Source organism: Aulonocara stuartgranti (genome assembly GCF_965226115.1).
Source record: "Aulonocara stuartgranti genome assembly, chromosome: 17".
NCBI lineage: Eukaryota > Metazoa > Chordata > Actinopteri > Cichliformes > Cichlidae > Aulonocara > Aulonocara stuartgranti.
Genome location: NC_138953.1, coordinates 17236941 through 17264041, shown reverse-complemented (window position 1 = coordinate 17264041; position 27101 = coordinate 17236941). Strand labels below are relative to the sequence as shown.

General features: G+C 43.0%; 2 protein-coding genes across 3 annotated transcripts; one reads left to right on the top strand and one right to left on the bottom strand.

Annotated features, from left to right (window-relative positions):
• Nucleotides 1-2375: 2375 nt before the first annotated feature.
• ovch1 (ovochymase 1) lies at nt 2376-9106 on the bottom strand. The gene is made up of 13 exons (XM_082511709.1): nt 9023-9106; nt 8709-8804; nt 7623-7806; nt 5999-6074; nt 5390-5579; nt 5169-5308; nt 4887-5037; nt 4769-4810; nt 4419-4638; nt 4148-4305; nt 3963-4061; nt 3688-3821; nt 2376-2565 (listed from the first exon to the last, which is right to left on the bottom strand). The coding sequence occupies exons 1-13, from the start codon at nt 9060-9062 to the stop codon at nt 2404-2406; spliced, it is 1692 nt and encodes a 563-aa protein (XP_082367835.1). The 5' UTR covers nt 9063-9106; the 3' UTR covers nt 2376-2403.
• A 238-nt stretch (nt 9107-9344) lies between these two features.
• parp12b (poly (ADP-ribose) polymerase family, member 12b) lies at nt 9345-26487 on the top strand. 2 transcript variants are annotated; one of them, XM_082511710.1, is made up of 10 exons: nt 9345-9427; nt 11680-11800; nt 11894-12345; nt 22059-22194; nt 23748-24012; nt 24457-24528; nt 25171-25297; nt 25372-25540; nt 25647-25767; nt 26092-26487. In XM_082511710.1, exons 3-10 carry the CDS (start codon nt 12011-12013, stop codon nt 26205-26207), a joined length of 1341 nt encoding a protein of 446 aa, XP_082367836.1. In that variant the 5' UTR covers nt 9345-9427; nt 11680-11800; nt 11894-12010; the 3' UTR covers nt 26208-26487. The 2 variants fall into 2 exon arrangements, with proteins under 2 accessions (XP_082367836.1, XP_082367837.1); XM_082511711.1 differs by lacking the exon at nt 11680-11800 and having other exon boundaries at nt 9347-9427.
• The last annotated feature ends 614 nt before the right edge of the window (nt 26488-27101 follow it).

Here is a 27101-nt window from a genome sequence, read left to right as displayed (position 1 = left end):
GTTCTTACACACACACTGGACATTCTGGACATTGTTTTCACTTCATCACTTAAATCACTTTAAGCATATTTGCACTGCAGAAGACATAATGTGGATTGCACAACACTGGACATTATATTCTTCATTTCCAGTTAATACTTGTACAGCTGCTGTTATTGTATATATATTTATTTATATTTCTTCATACATTCTTATATAGTTCTATATTGTGTATTTTGTTGTACAGTTATTTTATTTTCAACTTTAATTTATATATTTTATCTTATTCTTTCCCAGTTAAATTTACCCTTCATTCTAATTTGTGTTGTACAGTTATTTCATTTTTAACCTTAATTTATATTTTATTCCTTCCTAGTAAAATTTACCCTTTTTAATTTTTCATATTTATTTCCCTTTTTAATTTTTCATATTTATTTCCTATCTTATTCATAGCCTTTTCCTTTTTTTTTGTTTTCTTTAGGTCACGAGCAGTTGTCCAAGCATTTCACTACATATCGTACTGTGTATGACTGTGTACGTGACAAATAAAATTTGAATTTGAATTTGAAGAACTAGATGTGCAATAAAAACATGAGAATATAAACATAAAAAAAGGAAATACAGTTGTGATATTTTTGCTGGTTTCTAGCTTGCTTTTAGTTGGTCTGGGAGCAGACGCAGGCTCTAAGGGGCAACTCTAGATAGTCACGTTTGGGAGGTTTTAATAAATTTGGCCAAATTTCTAGAAATATTGATTTCATAATCATTACTGCTGACGTGAACTATATTTTTTACTGAATTTATGTTTACCCTTAGTCAGCAGTTTGAAATTTCTCACAGCTCCCTGCTGGGGCCCCTGGATTGACTCTGGTTGCTGGTGTCTCTAGCGTCACATGTTTTAGACTCAACTGAATCAACTTCAGCTTTGGTTTTCATTACATATATTTTATTAATAACTAAACTTCATTTCCATCCATTTAATATAATAGCTAGTCTGTGAGCTAACAGGAAAGGGAAATGGATTTGAAAATGAGTGGAACTGGCATGTTAAATAAATCTTTATTTCTCTTTTTAAATTGAATTTAAAAAAATCTTTTTGCTAATTTGGGATTTAAAAATTGTTTTTTGAAATGAGACTTTTATTGAGAGTTTAATAATATTTTGTGAAATCCAACATGGATTTGAAGTATTTATTAATGGATTAATCATTCATTTTAAGTGTTTTAATTTTAAACTAAATTGTTAAATAATAAATTACTGTATTAAATAAATACAATTAAAAATTAATTTATAAATGCATATTTTATTGCATCCCTCTGGACTGGAATAGCTGTTGTCTTTACATTAGAAAGCCCCTTGTTGTGATTTGTTGCTCTATAAATAAAGCTAAGTTGGCTTTACAGTCACATAAACAGCATACTCTGCTTCTATGATCAAGTGTAAATTCTATGATTATCAGTGTGTTGCAGCTTCACCCTGTGGAGTGATGGAGAACTGCTGGTAATCTTCACTTTAAATCCTCAGAGGTGGATGTGTTATTTTTACGTTTAGATGTAACTGATTAATTTGACCATTATAACCTGTCAGGAGTTGGTCTGTTGATTCATGTTGTTGGTTACACACATATAAAAGAAGCTCTGAAAAAAAGCTTGAATTACACAGTTAAAAAAAAGAAAAAAAGCAAATATGATATCATAAAGTTATAGCTTCAGATGAAGTGAAGACTCAAAGTTGCCCGTCTCAAAGTCAGAGTTTGTTCTACCTCCGTTTCTTCCCCTTTTCATCTCCACTTTACCTCAGTAGTTATTTTGCCTGTCAATGAGGTGATTTTACTCGCATCAGAAGAGTTGGAGGAGGCGGCTGGCACAAAGAGGTCTGGGAGTCTGCTTGGACTATGGAAGGACCCGGAGAAGCAGCAGAAAATAATGGATTTATAGACATGCATTTACTATAATTACCCTAAAACACTTAATAAGGACTTATTGGTGAGTTTGAGCCAAGTCTTTTCTACAAAGTTGCAGCTTTTGTTTTGGGTGTTATTTAAGGCATTTCCTGCTGTGCCTGTGGTTGGCATGAAAAGAGGATGATGCAGCATCTGTAACCCGGTTTATGAAGCTGCTCCAGAGTCCAACGCATCAGCATTTAAAAAAAATCAAATCCAGATTCAGACTCAAAGACGCGACTGTATTTAAGAAAAACAAAGACGTGTCAAGGAAAACGTTTCTGATCCTTTTTATAGCAAGGATCAATGATCTGCTTCCACAGACCGAAACTGACAGATTGAAGAGATTTATAATAAAAACAAAAATCTAATTTAAAACTTGGAACCATGGCTGACCAACCAACCAGATGTAAAACTGGAACATCTGGACTGAATGTGTGATGAAGAGTAAAAGTCAGCTTGATTAAAGAGTTTATTTTCAGTCAGAATTTGAAAATCATCTTTCTGATCCACGACTGATAATCTGACACTCTGGTGAAGATGGCTGGCTTCTCTGAGTCGCAGTGCCAGCTGCCCCATGTGGCAACACCAAACAGGAAGTAGGTGCCATATTTCTGACAGAAGAGTGGTGCTCCAGCGTCTCCCTGCAGAGACAAAGAGTGAGTTTCTCCTGATGGTTATCAACACACACACACACACACACACACACACACACACACACACACACACACACACACACACACACACACACACACACACACACACACACACACACACACACACACACACACACACACACACACACCAGATGAGGGCTGAAGGTCTTCCACGTCAGCCATGTTGGATCCATAAATATTTGGACAATGTTTTTGTTAATCAACATTGAAGTGAAGACTTTTAGCTCTAAATCAAGAGGTTTAACAAAATATTACAGTAACTGTTTATGAAATACAGACATTTTTATACTCAGCAGGCCTAACCTTCACAGCCAAGACACAAAATATGAATGATGAACATTTATTGATAATGAAGCAGCAAACTAGACCCTCAGTTGGGCATTAAATACCAAACTGAAGGCAGAGAGCCAGAAAGCATCTGAAAGTGCTGAAGTAAAGACCTGCACAGCATCACGAGGAGGAAACACAGCAAGTAGTCAACGGGGATTTTTATAAATTTGAGAAATTGTTCTTATATTTATGCTATTGTTCAAGTACTTATGGACCCAGCTGGAGCTACAGGCTCATGAACCTCAGACTTGGAACATTTCCTTCTGGAAGAAACACTGATTAAGGTAAAACCCAAGCAACTTTTGTAAAGAGTTAAAGAACAGCTTATGATTACAGAGAGGCACCACAGACTGGACATGAGATCGTGGAGTTTAGAGTCGATCACAGTCCCTAACAATGAGGAGTGTCCAGATCATCAAAATAGCTTTAGGATTTAAAAAATAAAAATTTGTTTATCCTCCCTGATAAATGTTTAAAATGGAAAATCCACAACCTGAAATCACCTAAAGCACCTCAGTGATGTCATTTCTCTTTCTTCACAAAGCTTGTGTTCAGTGATGCATCTTTAAGGGAAGAGGATGTTTCACTGATAAATTACATGGATGGATATCCATCCTGTATTAATAGCTTTACAGGTGGTCAAAACAGCTCCCACCAACACTGAACATTAATGGTATCCACTGCTGTGTGCAGTAGATGAAGTTGTGCCGGACAGCTGTGCTTTGAAAGGAACACCAAACCGATGTCGGGTTTAGTTACCATACAGGATGTGGAGCCTGCAGGATGTGAACAGATGTGAGAGTCAGTGACGAAGCCTCCCCATTTCTGCCTGCAGGAGGTTGCGTTGACGAGTGTGAGCCCAGCGTGATGCAGCCGGTCTGGATCAACACCCTCTACCAAATTAAGAAGGGTCAGTGTAAAGTACGATCAGGATACACAGGTCTGAAGTCCTGTCACATGACTCAGTCTGATCACACACTAAACTACTGGTTGTTCCTGTTCTGTACACTATGCAGGAGGAATGAGGATGTTACCTTTCGCTTTAGTTGCTCCCCAGCCAGCTGTGATACAAGACCAGGTGTCATCCAGGTCATCATCCTCATCAGGGACACAAACTGGAGACACTTCAGAACCTGTAGACAGAGTCAGGGCACAGTGAAGATTTCTCAGACACAGTGAAGACTTCTCAGAGTCAAATCTCCTGAAGGTTCAGGCTCACCAAGTCTGGCAGCACTGCTCAGGTGAAGCAGTGCCAGGTTAGACTTTGGGGGGAAGCCCGTTTTCTGCGGCGGGTTAAAGACTTTGTCCACCAGGATGGTTTGAACTGGCAGGAACTTGATGTCATGAAGCCCCAAAACTGCCACATCCGCTTTAGCCCTGCAGTAGTAGTAGTAGTCGTCGTCGTCGTCGTCAGTAGGAACATTAGCAGAGCTGACACGTGACAGATTACACTGCAGTACTGGAGCCAGTATTAATGGTAGCAGGACTACCTGACGCCGCAGTGTTTGGCGGTGATAACCCAGTGGGGGTGGATCAGAGCGCCGCTGCAGTAGTGGCGACCATTAAACTGTAGGCTGACCTGCCAGGGCCAGAGGAAGGGGCAGGACTCAGTCACATTCACCACGGACAACACGCCGTCCACGGACAGCGAGATTTCGGCGAGGCCGGGAGTCTGATCACAGCCGGAGCTCTGCTGCTTACCGCACTCCTCTGTTACCCCCACATGCAGGAAGGGACAAAATAGAAACACCTGAACTACATGTTGATACACTGACTGGTGGATCTTCTGTTGCAGTTTAAAGATGGTGTGATTAAAAAAAAGAAAAAAGAAAAAGCTTACCTTCCTCTATGAGGTCATCTTCAGACACTTGAGCCTGATCACCTGGAAATGGAAGAAGTCCTTCAGAACAGACTCCACCTGCTGCAGGTGTAGAAAGGTCGTGGACTCTGAAACTCACCCATGGTGTCAGACATCCACTGAACATGCTGCTGCACTCTGGTGTACACTCCAGGTCTTTTGGCACGACCACAACCCACCCCCCAACTCACCAAACCTGCCAGCTCATACCTGGTGCCTGTGAAGCAGGACAGAGGACCTCCAGAGTCCCCCTGACACACATACAGGAACACAGACACCACACGAGTTTCTCAATACTCTCCAGATACATGCTGACTGAGGTTTCCTGGTCCACATGATGAACATTCCTTGTTTTCAGGCTGCACAGATGTTCAGCTTGTACCTGACAGGCATCCAGTCCCCCTTCATCCTTCCCAGCACAAAACATGGAGGGCCTGATCCTGCCTAGGTAGTACTGGTTGCAGGTATCCGAGGGCAGGATGGTCACATTCACTTCCTGCAGTCTGTTGACTCGAGGGCCATCTGGTGATGGAGAAAGAACACAAAGGCTCAGATCACACCTGAAGAACCCCAGCTTCCTGTGTACAGCAAACATTTCCTCACTCTCTCGGGTGGAGCCCCAGCCAGTGATGGTGCATTTCATGAGCAGAGGCAGCGGCGTCATCCAGATGTCGATGGGTCTGACGAAGTGGTTGAACTCCAGTGGTTTCTCCAGCTTCACCAGAGCAATGTCGCTCTCTTTAGACTCAGTGTTGTAGCTGTGATGAATGAAGATCATGGAGACTCCCACCAGCTAAGCAGAGAGATGGGAACATTTTCTCATTTCACATCAGGACGATTGGTTCCTTGGAGGTAGCACAGACAAAGAACCAAGAGAACACAGCCTGGAGCCTAACTCCGATCCCACCCAGATATCCACAGACCGAGGCTCCTCAGCAACCCAACAATAAATGACAATGAAAAGCAATCATATTATTATTCCTCCTTAAAACATCATAAGCTATGCAGTCAATGTCTTAGGTTATTACTGCTGTTTTTGCAAAGTGACAAAAATCCTTGTGCAGTGTGTTAGCACATGATGGTATGACCCACATTTTAAGTTTTGTTCTAAACCCTGGACACAGAGTCACTGCTGTCTGCAATGCTGCTCGACTGATCAGCCTTCAGCTGATGTTTTTGATGACAAACAGAGTTTACAGTTCAGTGCCTGACCTGCTCCTGAGGCTCCTCAGCTTTATCCAGGTCATGTTTTCCAGCAAGAACCATCCACAAGGATACTTTATTATGCCTGTAACACAAGTCATGACATAATACTTAGTACTGATGTATTATTGTACAGTCTTTACATTCCAACATAAAACACCTCGGGGTGACTGTTACTATTATACCATATAAATAAAGTTGCTGACTTAGTTTGATGTGTATTCAGTAAGATAAGATATAAGATAAGACTGTATTGATCCCACAGCAGGGAAATTTGTGCATTTCCTCAGCTCAGGTACAGATATCAGAAGAAAAACACAAAAAATACAAATAAAACACATTAAATACAAAATAAGTAAAATAATACACTATAACAGCACACACAGTATGTGATTATGGATAGAGGGTTGTGGAAATATGCAAGACATAAATTTCACTATTCTACCATATCTATTACTAAGTAATAGATATCTATGAGTATAGACAAGTACACACTAAATATACATATGTATACATACACATACACCTGCACATGTCCATACATATAAAGGTACATTATGCATGAGTTGTGACCGTAGATGTCCACAATGTCCAGTGACTCATGACATTGTGATTGAGGAGTTATAGAGTCAAACTGCTGTTGGGATGAATGATCTGCGAAAGCGCTCCTTCCTGCAGCGAGGGTGTTTCAGTCTCTGACTAAAGGAGCTGCTCAGCACACTCACAGACTCATGTAGAGGGAGATGTTGGTTGTTCATGATGAATGTCAGCTTTACTAAGATCCTCCTCTTGCCCACTGGCTCCAGAGGACATCCCAGCACAGAATAAGACCTCCACACCAGTTTGTCAGTCCTGCTCCTGTCCATGCATCCGCTCCCCAGCAGGCCACTGCATAGAAAAAGGCAGATGCTACCACAGTGTCATAGAATGTCCTTAACAGAGTCCTGCAGACTCCGAAGGACCTCAGTCTCCTCAGCAGGTGGCGTTGACTCTGGCCCTGCTTATACAGGACATTTGTATTTTTAGTCCAGGCCAGTTTATTGCTGAGGTGAACAACCAGGTACTTGTAAAAGTCCACAATCTCAGTGTCTTCTCCTTGGATGTTAACCAGTGTTTGTAGGGGTTTACTTCCTCCTGAAGTCTATGACCATCTCCTTTGTCTTGCTGGCGTTGATTTGGAGTGCGTTGGTCTCATACCAGCCAACAAAGTCAGTGATGACCCTCATCTATTCCTGATCATTCCTGTATGATATGCATCCGTTGATGGCTGTATCATCTGAGAAATTCTGTTGGTGGCAATGGTCCAAATTATAACAGAAGTCCGAAGTATACAGGCTAAACAGGAAGGGTGAGAGAACCGTGCCCTGTAGCACCCCTGTGCTGCAGATTACCACGTCAAACACAGAGGTGATAAACCTGATCCTGGATCTGTCCTGGTGTCAGAGAAGGTTGTTCTGAGCCAAAAACGCTCTAAATGTATTACATGTACTACTGCTACCATCTGACCAGGTCTAACACTGGAACCCTCTCTGAACATCTCAAACTATTCTAAACTATTTACAAAAAAAAAAAAGAAAAAAGAAAAAAAAAAGCCAACTGCAGAGGCTGCGACAAAACAAACGTGACCTCTGACCTTACGAAGCAGTGGGCAGCAGAGATGACCCACAGCGGGCTGACGATAGCACCCCCGCAGGCTGGCATGGAGGCGAGCTGCAGGGAAACCTGCCAGGGCCACGAGTGAGCCCAGGCCTCCTGACCCCCGATGATTCGGGTTTCCAGCTCCTGCTCCAGCATGAAGGAGCGCACCCCGGCGAGGTCTGAGGGCAGAGGTCAGAAGAGAGCTCAGCTAATTATTTCAGATAAAAACTGTTCAACCGCCAATGTTACAGAAAAATGACCATAAATACATAAATAAGCCAACGGGTTTAAGGAGAAACTTCAAAATAAAAGCACAGGCAGCATGGTACAACATATAAAGAGTTAAAATATTTTCAGCACCAATTTAAAAACATGAAACATTTTTATTTGTCAGTGAAGATCTGGCAGGGTTTCACAGGATTTTACTGTTTTAATACAAACTTACATACTTTAAAGTAACATTTCTAAATTATCTTTAAAAAAGCATTTTAAAAAATATTTAAATCATATGCGTATGATTCTTCCTCTTCAAAAACTAAAATATTTCCATTTTAATACTATTACAAGCCTATAATGATAACAAAATAAAAATATTTGTAAAAGAAACTTGTTTTTTAATATATATATTTTTTCTTTTCTTTTCATGAGGTCATTTTATTTCTCATTTTACTGAGCATCTTTCATATCACCCATGGAGCGCCAGGACTGCCATAATGAATTAATTAAATACACCATTAAATAATTAATTAAATGTGGCAATAATTAATTAAAATTGGAATTAATTAATTAAATAAATAGTTATGACAAATGTAATTGATTAATCATTGACACATTTAATTAATTATTGACATATTTAATTAATTAATTATTGACACATTAATTATTGACACGTTTAATTTATTAATTATTGACACATTTAATTAAATATTCATGTATTTCACAGTTTAATTAATTATTCACACATTTAATTAATTATTTAATGGTGTATTTAATTAATTCATTATGGCAGTCCTGGCACTCCATAATCACCGGGTTCCCACGTGTAACGTAAAAATCTCGGACTCGTTAACGCGTGGATCACCTGTGAAGCCGAAGCGTGCGGAGAACAGCGAGCTTTCCTGCGCAGTTCCATTTACAGTGGGGTTCCGCTGATTCTGGATCTGTGTCGAACCTCCAGCTGCAAACAAAATATTAACAGCTGTAACGCACAGCAAACATAAAAACCATTTAAAACGGTTTTGGAGTCGCTGTGTCTTCAGGACACTCGAGGACACCCTCAGGTGTAATAGTTGTAAACTCTGCATCCAAAAATAGTCCTACTAGCAGGTGACTGATCAGGCTGCACAAACACAAACCAGCAGTGTGTGTGTGTGGTGGGGGGGAGACTTGTCTCACCTGTGTAGACCGACAGAACACAGACGACCAGCAGCAGCATGTCTGTCTCACGTTCACCCTCAGAAGACTTACAGGCTTCACGCTGCTGAGCTTCACCTTCATCAGCCTGACCTGTGTGATTGCACACACCTGTACGAGACCCCTCCCTCCGCTGTCAATCTGCAGCATTCAGTGTGACAACAGGTGGGAGACAGGTGAGTCCTCCAGTGTCTGTGTTGTCCCTTTTCCACTGAGGATTTCAGTTCGGACCCACTTGCATTAGAAGACTGGTACTGCTGATGTCAGCGTCAGTGGGAGGAGCTTCTACCAGAAATTGTAGCTGGAGCTGGCTTTGCGTGTGCACGCGTCACTGGATGGAACAGGCATAAAATCAAAGAGAGCGCAGTCCCGCTGATGGTGCTGGAGGTGAGTAGAGTGCGCAGCTGTTTTTGTGTGTTGCTGCAGCAGCCACATCACGGCGTGGGGCCGTTTGAAACAGCAGGTTTTTGTGCGTGACGCTGCTGACTGACACAAAAGCCTCTGAATATCCCACCATTCAGAAACGATAGCATGACATCAAGTCCGAGGTCTGAGTGGAGCATCAGGGCCCTGTTTCAGGAAGCCGGTTTAGTGCAAACTCTGAGTAAGTATACCCTGAGTTAACGAAAACTCTGGGTTTTCGGTTTCACAAAGCGAGTTTAGATTAATTCTGAGTGAGTTACTATGACGACACACTCCGTGAAGCTAACCTGCCCCCTAGCAGGTTTACTTCAACTAACCCTGACCTTCTCCGCCTCTTTGTCGGAAACCTGACTGTAGGAAGTGTCAGACATGGCGTGCCCCTTCCTTGAAGAGCCAGTAGATGTTGAAGCCCAAATTCTCCGCAGAGCTCTCTGCCGGGAGAGAGTGATTAGAGCGCGTTTGGACATTTTATCATTTCCTGATGATTTCCTGTGTGAACGTTACCGTTTTTCAGCACAATCTATAATTTATTTGAATGACATCCTCAGGACTAATATTGCTCATGTGACACATCGCGGACATTGTCCCAGTTCTCTACATATTATTTGTATTGCACTTCGGTTTTTTGCAAACGGGAGCTTTCTGTATAATATTGGTGACGCTGAGCACGTTTCCAAGGCTACCGTCTGTCGGGCAGTCAGGAATGTTACAGTTGCACTGAAACGTCTCCTGTACTCGTTTGTGGTGTTCCCCGGTCATAGACCCACAAGATTTATCAAAGAGGGATTCCACAAAATTGCAGGTATCAGGATGAACGAAACTTAATTCATGATGTGGTGATACTTGAACTACTACTTAAATGTTACATTTATTCCCACGGTTCCCAGGCGTGATTGGCTGTAGAGATGGCACTCACATTCCAATCATTGCTCCTTCAGTAAATGAAGGAGACTATGTGAACAGGAAGTCTTTCCACAGCATTAATGTACAGGTACATAGTTCCCTGTAGCATTTCAAACTAACAAATTATTTCATTATAGTAATGGATGCTAATTTGTGTTCTCTGCACTGTGAAGATCATATGTGATGCTGCCAACATTATCACAAATGTGGAAGCCAACTGCTCAGCCTCTGTGAGTGGTGGTGGTGGAGGACCCCCACCTGTTTTTCGGGCCTCCACTTTTTTTCTAGTGGCTATAACGGGTCGCATATGAGCATACAGAGTAAGCAAATATGTACTTGTAATGTGCTCAGATAATTTCAATAAGTGCTTACAGAAAGAAAATTAATGTAGCCTCTAACTGCAATTGATTTACATCGGACAAACAGACCAAGCACTATGGCTCATAATACAATTACACCTTACCTGTTTGGACTATATTTTTATATTTCATTTTTACTTGCTGCCAGGAACGTTTGGGGCCTGTTGGGTTGCACCTGCGCTCACATCACAAAATAAAATGTATGAAATAAAAAATAAAATAAAATATAATAAAATAAAATAACGTGTTAAATGGGTGGGAAATCCCTAGATCAATGTTTAAATTAACACTCACACTCTGTCGGCTATGTTTTGCCATGCATGCTCCCTTTCTTTTGCAGCTGAGGCTGTGTTACTTTTTTTCCGCAAAATTTGCATGTTATCTGCATATACTGCCATCAGAATTTCGGCCTCAAGCGCTGTAAGATACATTGACCGCGCCTTCTTTCCCTCCGTCTCCATGGTGACTCGCTTAATCTGCGCTCCACTAATCAGGGCTTTATGTATCCTCGTGCGCGCGCTTAATTTGGGGTTAAAGCAACTCCGCGTTGATTGAACTAATTGTTATCAGCCTTTCTGAAACCGAATATTCCGAGTTGGACAGTTCGGGGTTACTCAACCCCGTGTATCATTTTTAACTCTGAGTTTTCTAAACCGGCTTCCTGAAATAGGGCCCAGGTGTTGTCACCGGTAACACAGTAAAATGGACCGTGACAGTCATTTTATGAAGAGTTTCAATTTATGGTTCATGGCGCTTGCACACAAATTAGACAAAGCTAAACGTTCACGACAACCACGAGCTCAGACTGAAGTAACGACGTCTCTCGTGGTGGTCCTTTGACGGAGCGAGCAGTGTAAACACGTCTGCACAGACACGCCGTACACTGCTGCACAGACAACTGGATGATGACATGGTGAAATAAATCCTGCATGTAAGCTTTATGAACTCTTTCAGTGAAACACTGAGTGACGCGTTTACTGGCGCTCATAAATGTAAGTGATGATCCAGTGATGAAGGACCAGAGCTGTGCTCGAACCAGGACTCACCTGCTCCGGAGAGAGAGGCAGACACTTGGGTTTGCAGTTTGTTTATTAATGTGACTGACATGTATTTTACTTTATTTCCGGTTGTGTTATATGGTGCTCGCCTGTATTTATTATTGTGGCAGTGACAAACTGATGAGGCTCCGCGATTAAACGTCACTGAGAGCGGAAGCCCGGCTGTCACATGCTTGTCGGTCCGCCTCCCCCGTCCTCAGTCGGAGTCTGGACGCCGAGCAGAGAGCATGTCTGGGTGCGACCGAGTGATCTTTGAGGCCACTAGGCTGCTGTGCGCCGCCGGAGGAGCTCTGCGGCTCCCGCAGCTATACGAGGAGCTGCGGCGACTCTGTCGTGTCTCCGAAGAGCTCCTCTGCAAGCTGGTCTATGGGCATCCCCGCTTCCTGCTGGTCCGTGGGCCGGAGACGGATGGCTGGCTACGCCCCGAGGACTGCACGGTGCTGGCGCAGACGTCACTGCGCGTGTGCGTGAGCCACCGGCTCGGGGAGCCGTGCGCAGACTGTGACCAACTGCACCTTTGCAGATTCTACATCTACGGAACCTGCAAGTTCGGCAAGGGCAGGTGTGTGTGTGTGTGTGTGTGTGTGTGCGTGCGTGCGTGCGTGTGTGTCTCTCTCTCTCTCTTTCTCTCTCTCACACACACACACACACACACACACACACACACACACACACACACACACACACACACACACACACAGAGGCTGAACGAAAGTTAAGGAAATGAAACAGAAACAAAAGTTTCCGCCGCAACAGAGACATCCTTATCTTCATCATCTTTATCATCCACACATCATCCTTATTACCATCTTCATCATTATTGTTGTTGTTGTTGTTGTTGTTGTTGTTGTTGTTATTGTCGGTGGTGGGTGTTGTCTCTAAAGCTGACAGGAAACAAGCTGACACCTGCTGCCAGACGTCACTGTGACGTCAGCAACCAGCTGATTGTCAGATGAGTTTTGTTTTCCTGAGAAATGAGACCACAGGAACAGGGGCGGATCTAGAGAAATTTTCTTAGGGTGGCAAAGAAATCAAATGGGGTGGCAAAATCAAAGCCTTTTTTTTTTTTTTTTTTTCTCAAACACATATGCAGGTGGTTACGTATGGTTAAAATCAAATGCAGTAAGTATACACGTTTTTCATATAAATATAGTCTATAACTTAATTATTGTCTGTAGCCCACATAATTACACACTTTAGTTACATAAAACATGTGAGTTTTGATGTTATGTGCTGTATAGCCTGTATAATAAATAAATATGTAGCCCAATAAGTATAAAATCCAGAAAGCTACACAACATGGGGCGGTTCATTTACAAACACAAGTCTAACTTAAGTTTCACACTGTTTTTTGTTAGAAAATAATCACATTGTTAGATGCTTAAATTACACAATGTCAGAAATCTGCACTGTCATGAAAATTGAAACCTAATTTTTCATGATTTGTTGGATTCACCCACTGAGGTCTGAAATACAAACGGCCATTTTTGACTCCTTTTGAGTTTACATTTGTATTTCACCCTCAGATTGTTTCATTTTATTTTTTTCCCCTTGCCTTGTTTGGTATCATTCTTTTCAGCTCAACTGAATTTAGTTGTTTGTTTTTTTTCCACTGACATACTGCATTAGTATTACTGATCTGAAATCACACAAAGAACTTAAAATCCTAGTAGTATTTCTTTACTGTAAAAAAAACACAGACATGTTGAGTACATTTTTATAACTTGAAATGCAAATATAAAATGTACATTTTGTAAACATAAACAACAATTTATCTATAAAAATTATATTAAACTATATTATAAAAATGCAGCCAATACACCTGCCGTTTTGTTTTTTCATTTTTGTACAACCATTTTAAAATATTACTAAAACTAAAATGAGAGAACAATCAGGTATTGCAATAAGATGTGTGCCAGTAAAAAAAAAAAAAAAAAAAAGTTTGTCCACCAAAAGACAGAGGAGAACAGCACAGGGATAAACCTGCAGGCCTGACAACAGGAGGTGTATCACTCCGCTGGTTTTCTACTCAGTGTTTACGTTCCAAATGTGCCTTTGTGACATTCATTAGTGCCCTCACTGACACATAAAACAAAACAACGACTACACAACACACGAAGTATACACTCCACACTAAATGTCACAAATCTCCCACATCTTAAAACTCTCTCGCTCGCTCTCTCTCGCTCTGTCTCGCTGCCGTTACGTCACTCCCAAAACTCTCCCCTCTTCCTAAACAGCTGTTACGAGTTCAAAATTGGGGATGGAGACAAGAGGAAAAACCACAATAACAACACTGGTCCGGCCGGGTTAAGTCAAACGATGATTTTAATAGTCACACGCGTGGGAGATGGACACTGTATGCAGACAGCCTCAGATCTCAAAATGGTGGAGCATTGATCAAACTCTTATAGCCTCTGGTGTCCCCACCTTATCATAAAAGCCTAAACATTCACATGCTTTCTCTCACACGGCGCCTAAGCTACGACCTTGGCTCCCTGTTTATCTGCTCCTGCTGAGATGGGGCAGAAAACTCCAGCATGTTCCGTTCTCTTCTAATCAGACAAATAAGGCGATGACTTTCTGCGAACAGTATTTCTTATAACATCATAAAACAATATCATTCATCCACAATAAATCAGCAGTCTAATGTAATGCAAATCAATTTAACGAATGCAATAGTTATCAGCTTCTTCTAATTCAGGAGAATAATGCAAACTAAGACTACATAATAATTCACAGCCTTTAATTAGGGGTATAACATGGCATAAAATAATATTATAATTTAACACAACCAAATCCCACGTGCTGACTTTTTTTTTTTTTTTTTTTTTAAATTGGTCGACATGGTACGTTTTTCCACCGATAGGAAACATGTGGCTTTATTTCTTTCTTTACGGTTTTCGTGCTGTCCTTAGAAAACGCTTAAAACACACACAAAAACGTGACGACAGTATTTAGAAAAAAGCGTGGCTTATATATATTATCATAATTCTGGATTTACTGGCCTGTAATTAAAATGTAAAAACTTTGAAGTCCGAACTTTCAATGAGGGCTGAAATAGAGACTGAGCGTGGCTGCAGCTTGTTGCTATGTCAGCTTACATCAGTCATGTGCAGTGGGGCGGACACTGAATTTCGCCATAGAAACACACACATGAAGAGAGAGAGAGTATGCATAGTATGCAAACAGCTACCAAGCAGCCATCATAATTCGTCATACAATGAGAACAGGATGAATCAACAACTGACAATGACTAATTAATATTAAAATCTGTAACATAATGTATTGTTTGGAGTTTAGTCTGTTACTGTTACTATTTTTACCATTTCTTCTTGGAGCAACTGTAACGCACATAATTTCCTTAGGGATTAATAAAGTATTCTGATTCTGATTGTTTCAGGATGACCTGCCATATCCAATGACACGTCTGCTTACCTGCATTTTTTGCTCGTTTCTCCTCCTCTTCTTTTCTCTTTTTCTAAACTGAGCACCTGATGGCTTTGAACTTTTCTTGTCCATCTTACGTTGGTTTTAATTTTGCACTCCAGTATGAGCACCCATCCCTCAACCCAAGGATCACTACAATATAATCTAACACACCTACACCTTAGTTCACAGATTCACTTTGTCTAGGGTGCATTTCTGAGATTTTACACAACCCAGGATTCAAATCATGAATACATAATGGGCTTGGATTTACATCATTGTGAATGAAATGTGCTCTATTTGGAAGCAGCAAGGCTCTCCTCCCCTTTCGACGGGTTGTGTGTGAGACTTTAAATCATCAAACTGTAAATATTAAATTGTTATTGATCCCTTTACCCCTGGTCCTAAAGTGTATATTTATTTTCTTACTCTTCTTATATTTATTGTTTGTTTACTTGCACTGCTGTAACTGGAACCTCGTCGTCTCGTCTCTCTATATACTGGCCTGTATGTAGCGGAGATGACAATAAAGTTTACTTTGACTTCAGCAGCGAGCAGGCACACCGAGGGCTCTCGCGCTCACTTTTCATGTATAGAATTTCGAAAAAACATCGGTGCAAATTATAAGTCTGTATCATAATATCTGGTGTTTTCGTGTTTGTTGGTTTGCTTTTGTGATATCCTAAGACTAAGGAACCACGGAGACCATGTTTAGCTCACAGTTACTTCTTTATTAAGAGAACCGGGACATGCGCCCCACAGAGTGAAAGCTCTCCAACAACTGTTGCCCCCTGGTGGACAAATCCCTGCCACAACATAACATTCCTCCCCCCTTAAACTGGAACTACTCTGTAGTTTTAATCACTACAGAAAATACCCATAAACAAAAACTTCACCTTTATAAAAATGCAACAACCCCGTCCCCAGCCTTTTTTAAAATTTCTTTAAAACCTTTAGTCCAACAGTCTTAGGTTAACCTATAACAGTTCACCGTAATCACGGCACAAAGTCTCTCAGGTGCTCCGGCGGTCTCTTGGTTCTTTGCGATCGCCGTAACCCAGTGGCAGGTGATTCCAGTGAATCACTACTCTCCATATGTGGCTTCACCACTGGTGTAACTTGCACCTCCATGTGTCTCTCATCCTCGTCTCCTGTCTCAGCGCTGATGTTTGGGGCTGCCTTTGGGGGCTCGCCTGGGTGGCCTTCAGGCATTCCTGCTGCCAGGCACGGCTCCAGGCGGGCAAACAGCTGATCGACGTGACGCCTCACCACTGTCCCATTGCCCAGCATCACCAAGTAGGAAACAGGCCCCGTCATCTCCTGTATAAGTCCTGGTATCCATTTGGGTCCTCTGCCATAGTTTCTGGTATATACTGTGTCTCCAATAACAAACATGCGCTCCTTGGCATGTCTATCATGATACAGTCTTTGGCTATCTTGTTTTGCTGTCACTTTCTGTTTCAAGTCAGGGTGTATGAGATCAAGAGTACACCTCAACTTCCGGCCCATCATCAACTCAGCGGGAGACTTCCCTGTTGTGGACTGTGGTGTGATTCTGTAACTAAACAGAGCCCTGTTTAACTTGGTTGCCAGTGTGTCTCCAGTACTCTTTTTCATGAGTTCTTTGAACGTTTGCACTGCTCTTTCTGCTAACCCATTGGATGCTGGGTGATATGGAGCGGAGGTGACGTGAGTGATTCCGTTCTTTGCCATGAACTCTTTAGTTTGTGCCCTTACAAAATACTGGGCATTATCTGAGACCACCATCTCAGGAAGGCCGTGCGTGCTGAAACAGTTTCTCAGGCAGTCTATGGTTGCAGCTGCTGTAGCGGATGGAACTGGATACACATCTAACCATTTGGAGTGGGCGTCCACTATTACTAAGAACATTTTACCCAAAAACGGGCCTGCATAATCGATATGTATCCTTCTCCAGGGCTTTTCTGGCCACTCCCAGGGGTGTAGCGGTGCCTCTTGCGGCCTGTGTCTATGTTCTTGACATGTACTGCAGGACCTCACCTTGTCTTCAATGTCATTCTCCATATGCGGCCACCACATGTAGCTTCTGGCCAGGCCCTTCATGCGGCTCATTCCTGGGTGTGACTGATGTAGCTGTTCCAAAAGGGGGCGTCGACGTCGTTCTGGTATCACCACCCTCGCCCCCCACAGCACACACCCATCCTGCACACTCAGCTCCTGTTGTCTCTGTCTGTAGGGCTGAAAATTAGGATGCTGCGTAGTGGGCCATCCTCTCAAAGCATACTCACGCACTCTGGAGAGTATGGGATCTTTGGTTGTCCATCTTTGCAGCTGCTCAGATGTCATCACGCCCTCCTGGTCCTGATCTACCATCAACACTTGGTCCTCAGCTGCCACCTCTTTAGGGAGGTTCTCTGGAAGAGGGAGACGACTCAGACCATCAGCATTACTGTTATTTTTGCCTTCTCTGTATTTAATGACATACTCATAGGCTCTTAATAACACCGCCCATCGCATGATCCTCTGTGATGCCATCTGAGGGACGGCCTTCAACTCATGGAACAAACTTATCAATGGCTTATGATCCGTGATAATCATGAACTTCCTGCCGTACAGGTACGTATGAAAATACTGTACACCAAATATTACAGCCAATCCTTCTTCATCCAGCTGTGAGTAGTTTTTTTTCTGCTGTATTCAGGGTACGCGATGCAAACCCAATGGGTTTTTCCTGACCATCTGGCATGCGGTGAGCTAGTACTGCTCCCACTCCATAGGGGGACGCATCGCAAGAAAGAATTAAATCCTTTTGCTCATCATAGTGTACCAATACACTGCTTGACTGCAACAGTTCCTTTGATTTGCAGAAAACCTTCTCCTGTGTTGGTCCCCAACACCATGGTTCCCCCTTTCTCAGAAGCTTGTGCAGTGGGGCCAACAGTGTGGACAAGTTTGGCAAGAACTTATTATAGAAGTTCAACAACCCCAAATAAGCTTTGAGCTCTGTCACTGATTTTGGGGGTGGCGCCTCCTGCACTGCTTTCACTTTTGCTGGCACTGGATGTAAACCGGTCTTATCTACCCGATGTCCTAAAAATGTCACTTCCTTCTCCATGAATTGACATTTGCTCCTTTTTAAGCGCAGGCCCGCCTCCTCCAACTGCTGCAGCACTCCATCCAGTGTTTGAAGATGTTCTTTGTCATTCTTTCCCGTCAGGATGATGTCATCCAGATACACTGCGACATTGGTCAGACCTTGCAACTAGAGCAGGGCGATATGGCCAAAAATATTTATCACGATATATATTTGAAAATTTGCGATAACGATATAACCGACGATATAATTGATGCAAGACAAAATACAACTCCACAACATTACTAGCGCAAAAAGACAACCTTCCATTTATATTCACTTAAACAAGAAGCTGGTTTTTATGTACATTAAAGCTTTATAAAAATGTAACAGTACAAATGCAAATTGCTTGCTGAAAGTTTAACCAAAAGGCATTTCCACTAGAAATGGGCTGACATGTCCTGAGCATAACCATGTATAATATCCACTGAAGTTAAAAAGAGGTGCTTTGCAACATTAAACTGCAGTGTGCAGTACGCATTTTTTGGACCATAAGGTGCACGGGATTATAAGGCACATTAAGCGAAACAAAGCAGTCAGATAAATCAAACTTTATTAAACTCATTCTTCTTCCTTCCTCCATTTCTGTACCATTGATTCCTTAATGTTGAATTCTCTGGCAGCTGCTCTATTCCCATGTTGTTGCAGTATATTAATGACTAACCTCGTATTGTGGATGGATTATCTCAGTTGTTCTCCTGACTGAAGTTTGGTCCGTTTACAGCATCCTGCCATGCGATTGCATTTGTCTCTAACCATGAAGAACCTTCACGTTAACTTTTATAAGTGGAAAAGTGTTAGTGTTCGTCTTCCAGCTTCACTGTTTATGTTATGCTAACATAGCTGTGTCGCTAGCGATCACGTAGCACATCATTATATACCAGCTAGCCCAACTTCAGTAACCCTACAAACGTCACTGCTGTTTAGTTTCCTGTCTTCATTTATGTTGGAAGTGATAGCAGAGGTGTACGTTTGATTTTTTTCAGAAATCTCTCAGTCAGAACATGCAATATCATGCTTAGGTAACTAGCGAAACTAGCGAGCTAACTTCCGCTAGCTTCCTGCTAACTTCTAACTCCGTTAAATGTAATAACTTTTGTTTTCATGGATGCCTGGAAGTTAAACTTTATAGTTACACCTCGTAAAGCAGCAATGCTGATCGTTTTATTAAAGATGAAAGAATTTAGACAGTTTTTAACTCTAAGTGATGCTGCAGTGTTGTTTGACCTGAAGCATACGGAGTTTAGGACCCAGATTACTCCCAGATTTAAGAGCATCTTAGTCCGACAAATACGACAATAACAACGGCCGCTTGCATGTTCTGCAAAAAAATGTGCTTTGTTGTGTATCTGACGGACAAACACCAAACCAGTTCCACATCACGGAAGTTGCACCATTTTTACAAACCAATTCTGGATCATCTGTTTCACTCAACAATCGGCCATGTGCGTATGTAAACAAAGGCACTGCGCATGCGCGTTTTACTCCCATTCTATCGCGATATTTCATTTTCCTATCGTTGCCTAACATTATACCGGTATTACCGTGAACGGTATAATATGGCCCAGCCCTACTTGCAACACACTCTCCATGGTGCGCTTAAAAATGGCAGGACTTGAACTCACACCAAATGGCAACCTGGTGTATGTAAACAAACCCCTGTGTGTGTTCACTGTGACATACTTTCTAGATTCCTCATCAAGTACAACCTGTTGTATGCATGACTCATATCTAACTTGGTGTATTTTTCTCCTCCCGCCAGCCCCGCTATCATGTCCTCCATTCGTGGAATGGGGTATTGTTCTACAGGCGACACCTTGTTAACAGTCAGTTTGTAGTCACCACAAATTCTGGCGCTGGAGTCTGGCTTTAGTGTGGGTACAATGGGTGCGGCCCACTCTGAGAATTTCACTGGTTGGATGATCTTCTCCTCCAACAGTCTCTCCAGTTCCTGCTCCACTTTCTTTTTCATAGCAAACGGAACTGATCGGGGCTTATAGAAGCACGGTTTGGCATCACTGGCTACATGTATCTTTGCTGCAAACCCCTTCAGCGTTCCCAACTCATCCTTAAACACTGTTTCATGTCTGGCCAGTATCCGCTGTAAGGCATCATCTCTGCCTTCTATCTTATGTACAGGTTGCCAGTCTAATTGGAGGGCCTTAATCCATCCCCGACCCATCAAACTAGTTCCAGCCCCTTCAACCACCACCACATCCAGTGTTTTCTTACTGTCTCTGAATTCCACCTGCACTTGGGCTGCTCCCCACACGGGTACCTTGTGGCCTCCATACGTTCTCAGTTTGATTCCACACTTGCTTACTTTGGGCGCATTACTGCCTTCAAAAAGTTTTTTTTAATGACTCCTTCGACATGATAGTGTAACCACAGCCTGTGTCTACTTCAAATGTCACATTCTGTCCATTTACTTTTAGCTTCTGTCTGATGGGTTCTTCCCTTGGGATGCTAATCTCCTCATGCACATTATACATAGTCACACTTGCCTTTATGTGGTGCATTTCAGCTCCTTCTTCCTCACTCTCCACATTCTCCTCTTCCAAGAAATGGGCTTGTTTACCTTGTCTGCCACGCCCTCCTTTTTGTTCCATTTTCATTCGGCAGACCCTTTTTATGTGTTCCACCTTTCCACAGTTGTGGCATTTTTCTGAAACAAACCTGCAGTCCTTGGCCACATGATTTAGCCCTCCACATCTGTAGCACTTCCTGACAACCTGTTGTGACGTCGAGCCGCCGTCCTCCATCTTGTTCACCGCTCCTAATCCTTTAGTGAATCGCGACTGTTCCGTCATGCTCTTCAAATCCACAATGTCTCTGTTAGCAGCCTCCATTGCTTGAGCAAACTTCAGCGCCTTTTCAAATGTTAGCAAATCCTCTGCTAACAATCTGTGCTGTATTCTGTCGTCGCTTATTCCACATATTAAACGATCCCGCAGCATCACCGTCAGGGAGTCTCCAAAGTTAGTCCTGTGCGAGCTTCCTTAGCTCCGCTACATAATCGCCCACACTTTCCTCCGGCCTTCTATTCCGTGTGTTAAACTTCCACCGCTGCACAGTTTCACTCGGCTTAGGGTGAAAATGATTGTTCAATAATCCCACCAACTCAGCATAAGAACGATCCCCTGGCTTGACCGGACTGAGTAGGTTCCTAATCAGGGCATAGGTCTGTGCCTTCCATTTCCACAGTGTAACATCCAACCACCTGTGTAAAAAGCGAAATTCCCATGGTGTTGTTCAAAATGTGCTCTGGCACAAGCATAACCATCGCTTGCTACTGAAAACAAGAAAAAAGCCGGTCCCGCTATGGGCTGAACCATTTGTTAATGGTGGAGGGGAGAACACTATGCAATATATTCAGTTTTAGCATTTATATTCACTGTAACTACGCTCAAACTGTTAATGCTATCTTATTTTAATAAACAACACTGTCATATGCAAAACTGGGGTGGCACTTGGGGTGGCAAGGGATTCTTTTAGGGTAGCACTTGCCACTAGGAAGTTTCACTTCCTACGTGTTTGCATCACCATGCTAACTGATTCTGCAGACGATCATCACAAACCAGCTTCAGTCCTGAAAACACTCACCTGCTACAGCATGCACCACTGATCCATTATCTATCTGTCTGACTGATTGATTGACTGATGGACTGATTGGTTGATTGACTGGTATTGACAGCGGGGTGAGAGGAGCTGATGGTAAATGTACCTCCTCACAGGAAACCATGTCGATCATCCCACGACCTGCGGTCTGATCATAACTCCAGGCTGCTGAAAGAGTGCTCGCTGCAGCAGCTAAACGAGGACGAGCTCTTCCTGCTGCTGCTGCTCAACGACCCGGCGCTGCTGCCCGAGGTAACGCCCACACCTCACTCACCTGACGTCACAGGCTGTTCCTCAGGAGACGTGCTCAGTGTTAGCAGATGAAACGACTCTGCCCTTTACACAAGAAACGCAACTGTGCACAGATTCGTGGGACGCTCCTGAAGAAAAAAAAAGTGAATAAGAAAGTGATGAAACGCAGCATGTATGAGATCACCATGGCAACAGACTCACCATTTGTTTGCCTCACATGAGGACACAGAGCTTCTTTAGTCATGTAACATCCACAGAAGAAGAAACTGAAACTGAAAGTAAAACAAAAAAAACAAAAATCAAAAATGAAAAATGAAAATCAAAAGTTGGACATGACCGAGGATCCTCAGGTAACCAGAAACTAATGCAGGGGGGTCATTTTACACAGCGGGCCACATAAAGCGAACTTTGACCTTTTAAGTGGGTTGGACCAGTGAAACTTTTGTCAGTGTTCTCAGCAGGGCTGAAGACCCGACTCCCGCGTACTGACCCGCCTTTCCCTGTTAATGCCCTACCTGGCCCCCTGGCAAAACTTTGCTAGACCCGCCCCTGAACAGTTACCAGCTGTCAGCTATGTAGAACAAGATCCTGGTGTTATTTGCCTCTCAGAAACAGTTCATAACTTCCCTTCAAATCATTCCTGTCACCTAAAAGGTAAACCTGTTTCTCCACCACCTGTTCAACTCTGATGATTCAGTAAGGACATCTCCTGGTTTCATCTTCACCACATATCCAAACCAGCAGCTGTTACAGCTGTGGCTCCAACAAACATCAGCTGATACTAGAAATTAATATTAAATAAATTCTAACAACAGCTGATCAAGCTTAAACGTGCTGCTGTTGTTTAGCGCAACATCTGGTGGTTTCCTCTTTCTGGTGCAAAGTGGGCCAAACAGGTGGGCCAAAGAGAGATGAGACTTGAGACAGAAAAGCCAATCAGCTGATCATTGATCAGTTTCATGGTTGAAGTAGCAACATGAGAGGGAAGGGGAGAGAATGAGAGAAGAAGAGGCAGCTGACAGCGTAAAGACACAGTATAACTCCAGCGTTGTCTCTTTTTTCATTCTAGCTGAAGTACGGGACAAATCGCGTTCCTTTTCACCGCAATACGGATGTATTGTAATTGGTCCAGCCCAGAGTAGATCATGACCAATTGGCCAATCCACCACCTTCCATTGTTTACAAAACAAACAAACAACCCAAAACAAACATCGGCCCATTAAAAGCGAGAAATCACCATCCACCCATCGGGCAAATGGAATGCCCGATGGCCAGTCCAGCTGTGACTGGCATATGAATGTATCTCACGGGCTGTAAGTTTGACAACCCTTACTCTAATCATTTATGTATCCGATTTAGCCGAGTCTGCATTTACTTCATCACTTCAACATTTGTGACGTTTGTGACAAACACTGCTTTTAAGGGACTTTCAGTAAAAATGTGATTGACAGCTGGATCCTTAAAAAAATCACACACACTCTCTCTAACCCAATCATGAAGGCTCTGTATGTTTTCTCTCTCTCTCTCTCTCTCGCTCTCGCTCGCTCGCTCAGGTGTGTGTGCACTATAACAAAGGCTCGGGGCCTCACGGCTGCTGTAGTTTCCAGGGCGACTGCACCAAAGTACACCTGTGTCAGCACTTCGTGCAGGGTGACTGCATCTTTGGAAAAAAGTGCAAACGGTTGCATGCCGTTGACGAGCACGGGCGCCACATGCTGGAGGAGAGAGGACTGAGCTGTGACATCATCCACAACCTGCCTTCCATCTACAGCAACATCCACCAGCTCAGAGCGGCCTCCACCTCCACCACCTCCATGGGTGAGACTGAAGCCTGAAACAGAACCTGCTGATCCTGAGAACCTTGACCGTCTAATCACTGTGAGGATAGAGGAGGAAACCTGCAGATCAGGAAAAGTCAGATCAGTATTAGAAATCTGCTCCATAAAGAGGAGAAAATAATTCCATAAATATGGAAGAAAAAAAGCCTTTTATACAAGCGAATACTGCCTCACAGACACAACAATGTCTCCTCACTGAAGTCATAATTGCCAAAAATATAAATAATGTTACGAAGCTGGTGTTTCAGTGTGATAATCTGATAATGCTACACAAATTTGAGGAGGTTATCCATAAACATGACACAAGATTCAGATTTCATACATGGCGTTCAGTGTCTATGTGTGTGTTATTACCTGATTACATGTTACTGACGTGAACACAAGGAGGCGCTCTGTACCGTGACTTCGGCTCTTTATGTTTCAGACATTGTTCCTGAGCCGTCTCACTCTCTGGAGATCTGCCTGCACTTCTTCAGGAACAGATGCAAGTTTCAGGGTGAGTTCTCCTACTTTCTTCATGCGAGGATCTGATTGGCTGAGAGGAAACTGCACACAGGAAGTCTCTTTCAGCCTCCCGCTGTGCACTTAGTCGTGTGCATCCAGTAGGTGGCAGCACAGGGTAGAAGTACAGACTCCAACATGAAGCTGACTCACTCTTTATAAATAAAGATTTATTTGTTTTCTCACTAAAACCTAAAATATTTTTCGTGCCTTGCTGGCATCTGATTGGTTTCTCTGGAAACATACAGTTTAAAATATCAAATTTTCTTTTATTTAATCTTCTTCAGTGCAAATATTTAATGTATATACATGACATCATGTTCAAAAGAGTTGAAGTTTATAAATTATAATTTATTCAAATTTGTCTTCCTAGATAACGTTTTCTGTCAAATCTGCCAGTGGGGGAAAAATGTATTATTTTGTGCTCATTGTTTTGATTTCCTTTATTTTTCATCTGTACAGTCCTGTTTGATTGTTATTTATTTTTAATTATTAATATTTTATTATTAATATCATTTTTGTTATTTTGTGATTGTATGATTGTGTGATTTTTATGATTTCCTGCTGGTTGCGCTGAGTTTTCTGTGGGCGTGTTCGTGCTCATTGGCCTCGCCTCAGTCTTTCGGTCTCTCTGCAGACTCGTGCCTGCAGGTGCACTTCCACCTGCCGTATAAGTGGGAGGTTCTAGATGGCAGCACCTGGACGGAGCTGCAGAACATGGAGGACATTGAGCGAGACTTCTGTGACCCGTCCAGGACTGAGAGGTCAGAGGTCACAATGAGTGCAAGTTGTTGATGTTTTTCATGCATCAGCCACTCACAGCTGCCATGTTTTTCAGCGCTGGTGTTCAGACCATCGACTTCATCACGATGACTCGAGGGATGCAGCCTGTTCGCCGTCTCTCCACAGTTTCCTCCGTGAAGAAGCCGTTATACTACACACTGACCACCAAATGGCTGTGGTACTACAAGGGGGACCATGGGAACTGGGTGGAATATGGAGAGTTGGTGAGTTGGAGCACCTTTAGGATCACTGTGTGGGAGCGAGCTGTAGAGGAATACAGAAAATGTTTATTTAGCTCCAGGTCTGATGTCTGTCTCGTACGTCCTTCAGGATGAGAAGCTGCGCTCCACATCGGAGACATCCTGCACTCTGGAGAAGAAGTACCTGTCTGACAGAAGAGCTAAAGTCAGAGTGGTGAAAGGCTACAGAGAGTACATCATCAGCTTCAAAGGTACTACTTCCTGTCACCTGCATCCCAGGTGTAACTGTGAGTTAATGAAGTGGTCAGGTTAGGCCCAGAACAAGTCCAGCATCCCTCCATGTGGGGACTCACAGTTCCACAGTGAGTGCCACAGTCAGGGCAGGAAAGTCAGAGGTGACGATTCCAACAGAAACTTCCAGAATCCCAGAATGAAATTTTGGGAATGTCCCAGACACAATGGCATGCCCTGATTCAGCACATAGACACATCCCAGCCTTTAGGCTTCAGGTCCCAGTGTGTTCCTCTGTTACCGCTTCCTGATGGTGTCTAAGCATGTTCTCTCTCTCTCTGCAGACATGTACCAGAGGAACCACAAGCACAACACCAAGAGGAAAGTCCGCCGTCGCCCTCGCTTCGTCTCCCGGGAGGAGGTGGAGAGGCCGGTGCCGGTGTTAGGAAGTCAAATGTGACCCGATTATGTTGACTGGACCAGGCTGGGTGCCTTATCACAGTAGCAGGTGCTGCTGCTCAAGATTTCATCACTTCCTGGACGTCTGTAAATGATTACTGATGCATTCACTGAGCATGTTAACCACTTCTATTATTTTCTGCTTCTCTGTGTGTATGTGCCTGTGTGGGGGAAATTTATTCTACCTGTATTTCTATTTTTGTATGGGCTTTAGGCAATATAAAGCACCTTGAGGTCACTGTTGTTAATTTGGTGCTGTAAATAAAATGGAGTGATTCTTATTGGAGCCTTTTATTAATGTCTTTAGTTTGAGCTCTGTGGCTCTCTCAGCTGCAGGACGATCTGGTGTCAGAGACTCTGAGTCTACCTGTCTTTTTATTTGGTGTCCTCATCCATAATTTCCTTAAACCAACAGTTTGAAAATTGAGTCATGTGATCACAGAATCCTGGTGACCCCTCACAGACCCAAAGAAACGGCCGCGATCGTTAACTGAACTAAATATGAAACGTTACTGCAGTTACTGCAGACTCAAACTTCAGCACAGACTGGAACGCCCGTGACGTCGGTCCGTTCAGAGCAGGCTTCCTCTATTATGGCTGCACTGTTGTCGAGTATCAGCTGTTCTCTGTAGGAGTGCTCAGTTCATCTTTAAGGTGAAAATACGGAGGGTGACCTTCAACAGAAACAGCAGCATTCAAATAAACTGGTTGGTATCTTAATCTTTTCCAGTCTAACTGACCAATCAGAGCACTTTATTACTCACATTCACACACCTGAATTAAGTCAGCTGTTACCAAACACACACGCAGAGCCCAACTGACCACGGGATTCAAACCCACAACCTTCCTGCTAACCAGTGTACCGCTGTGCCCGTGGCCCAGGTCTGCATGAAGC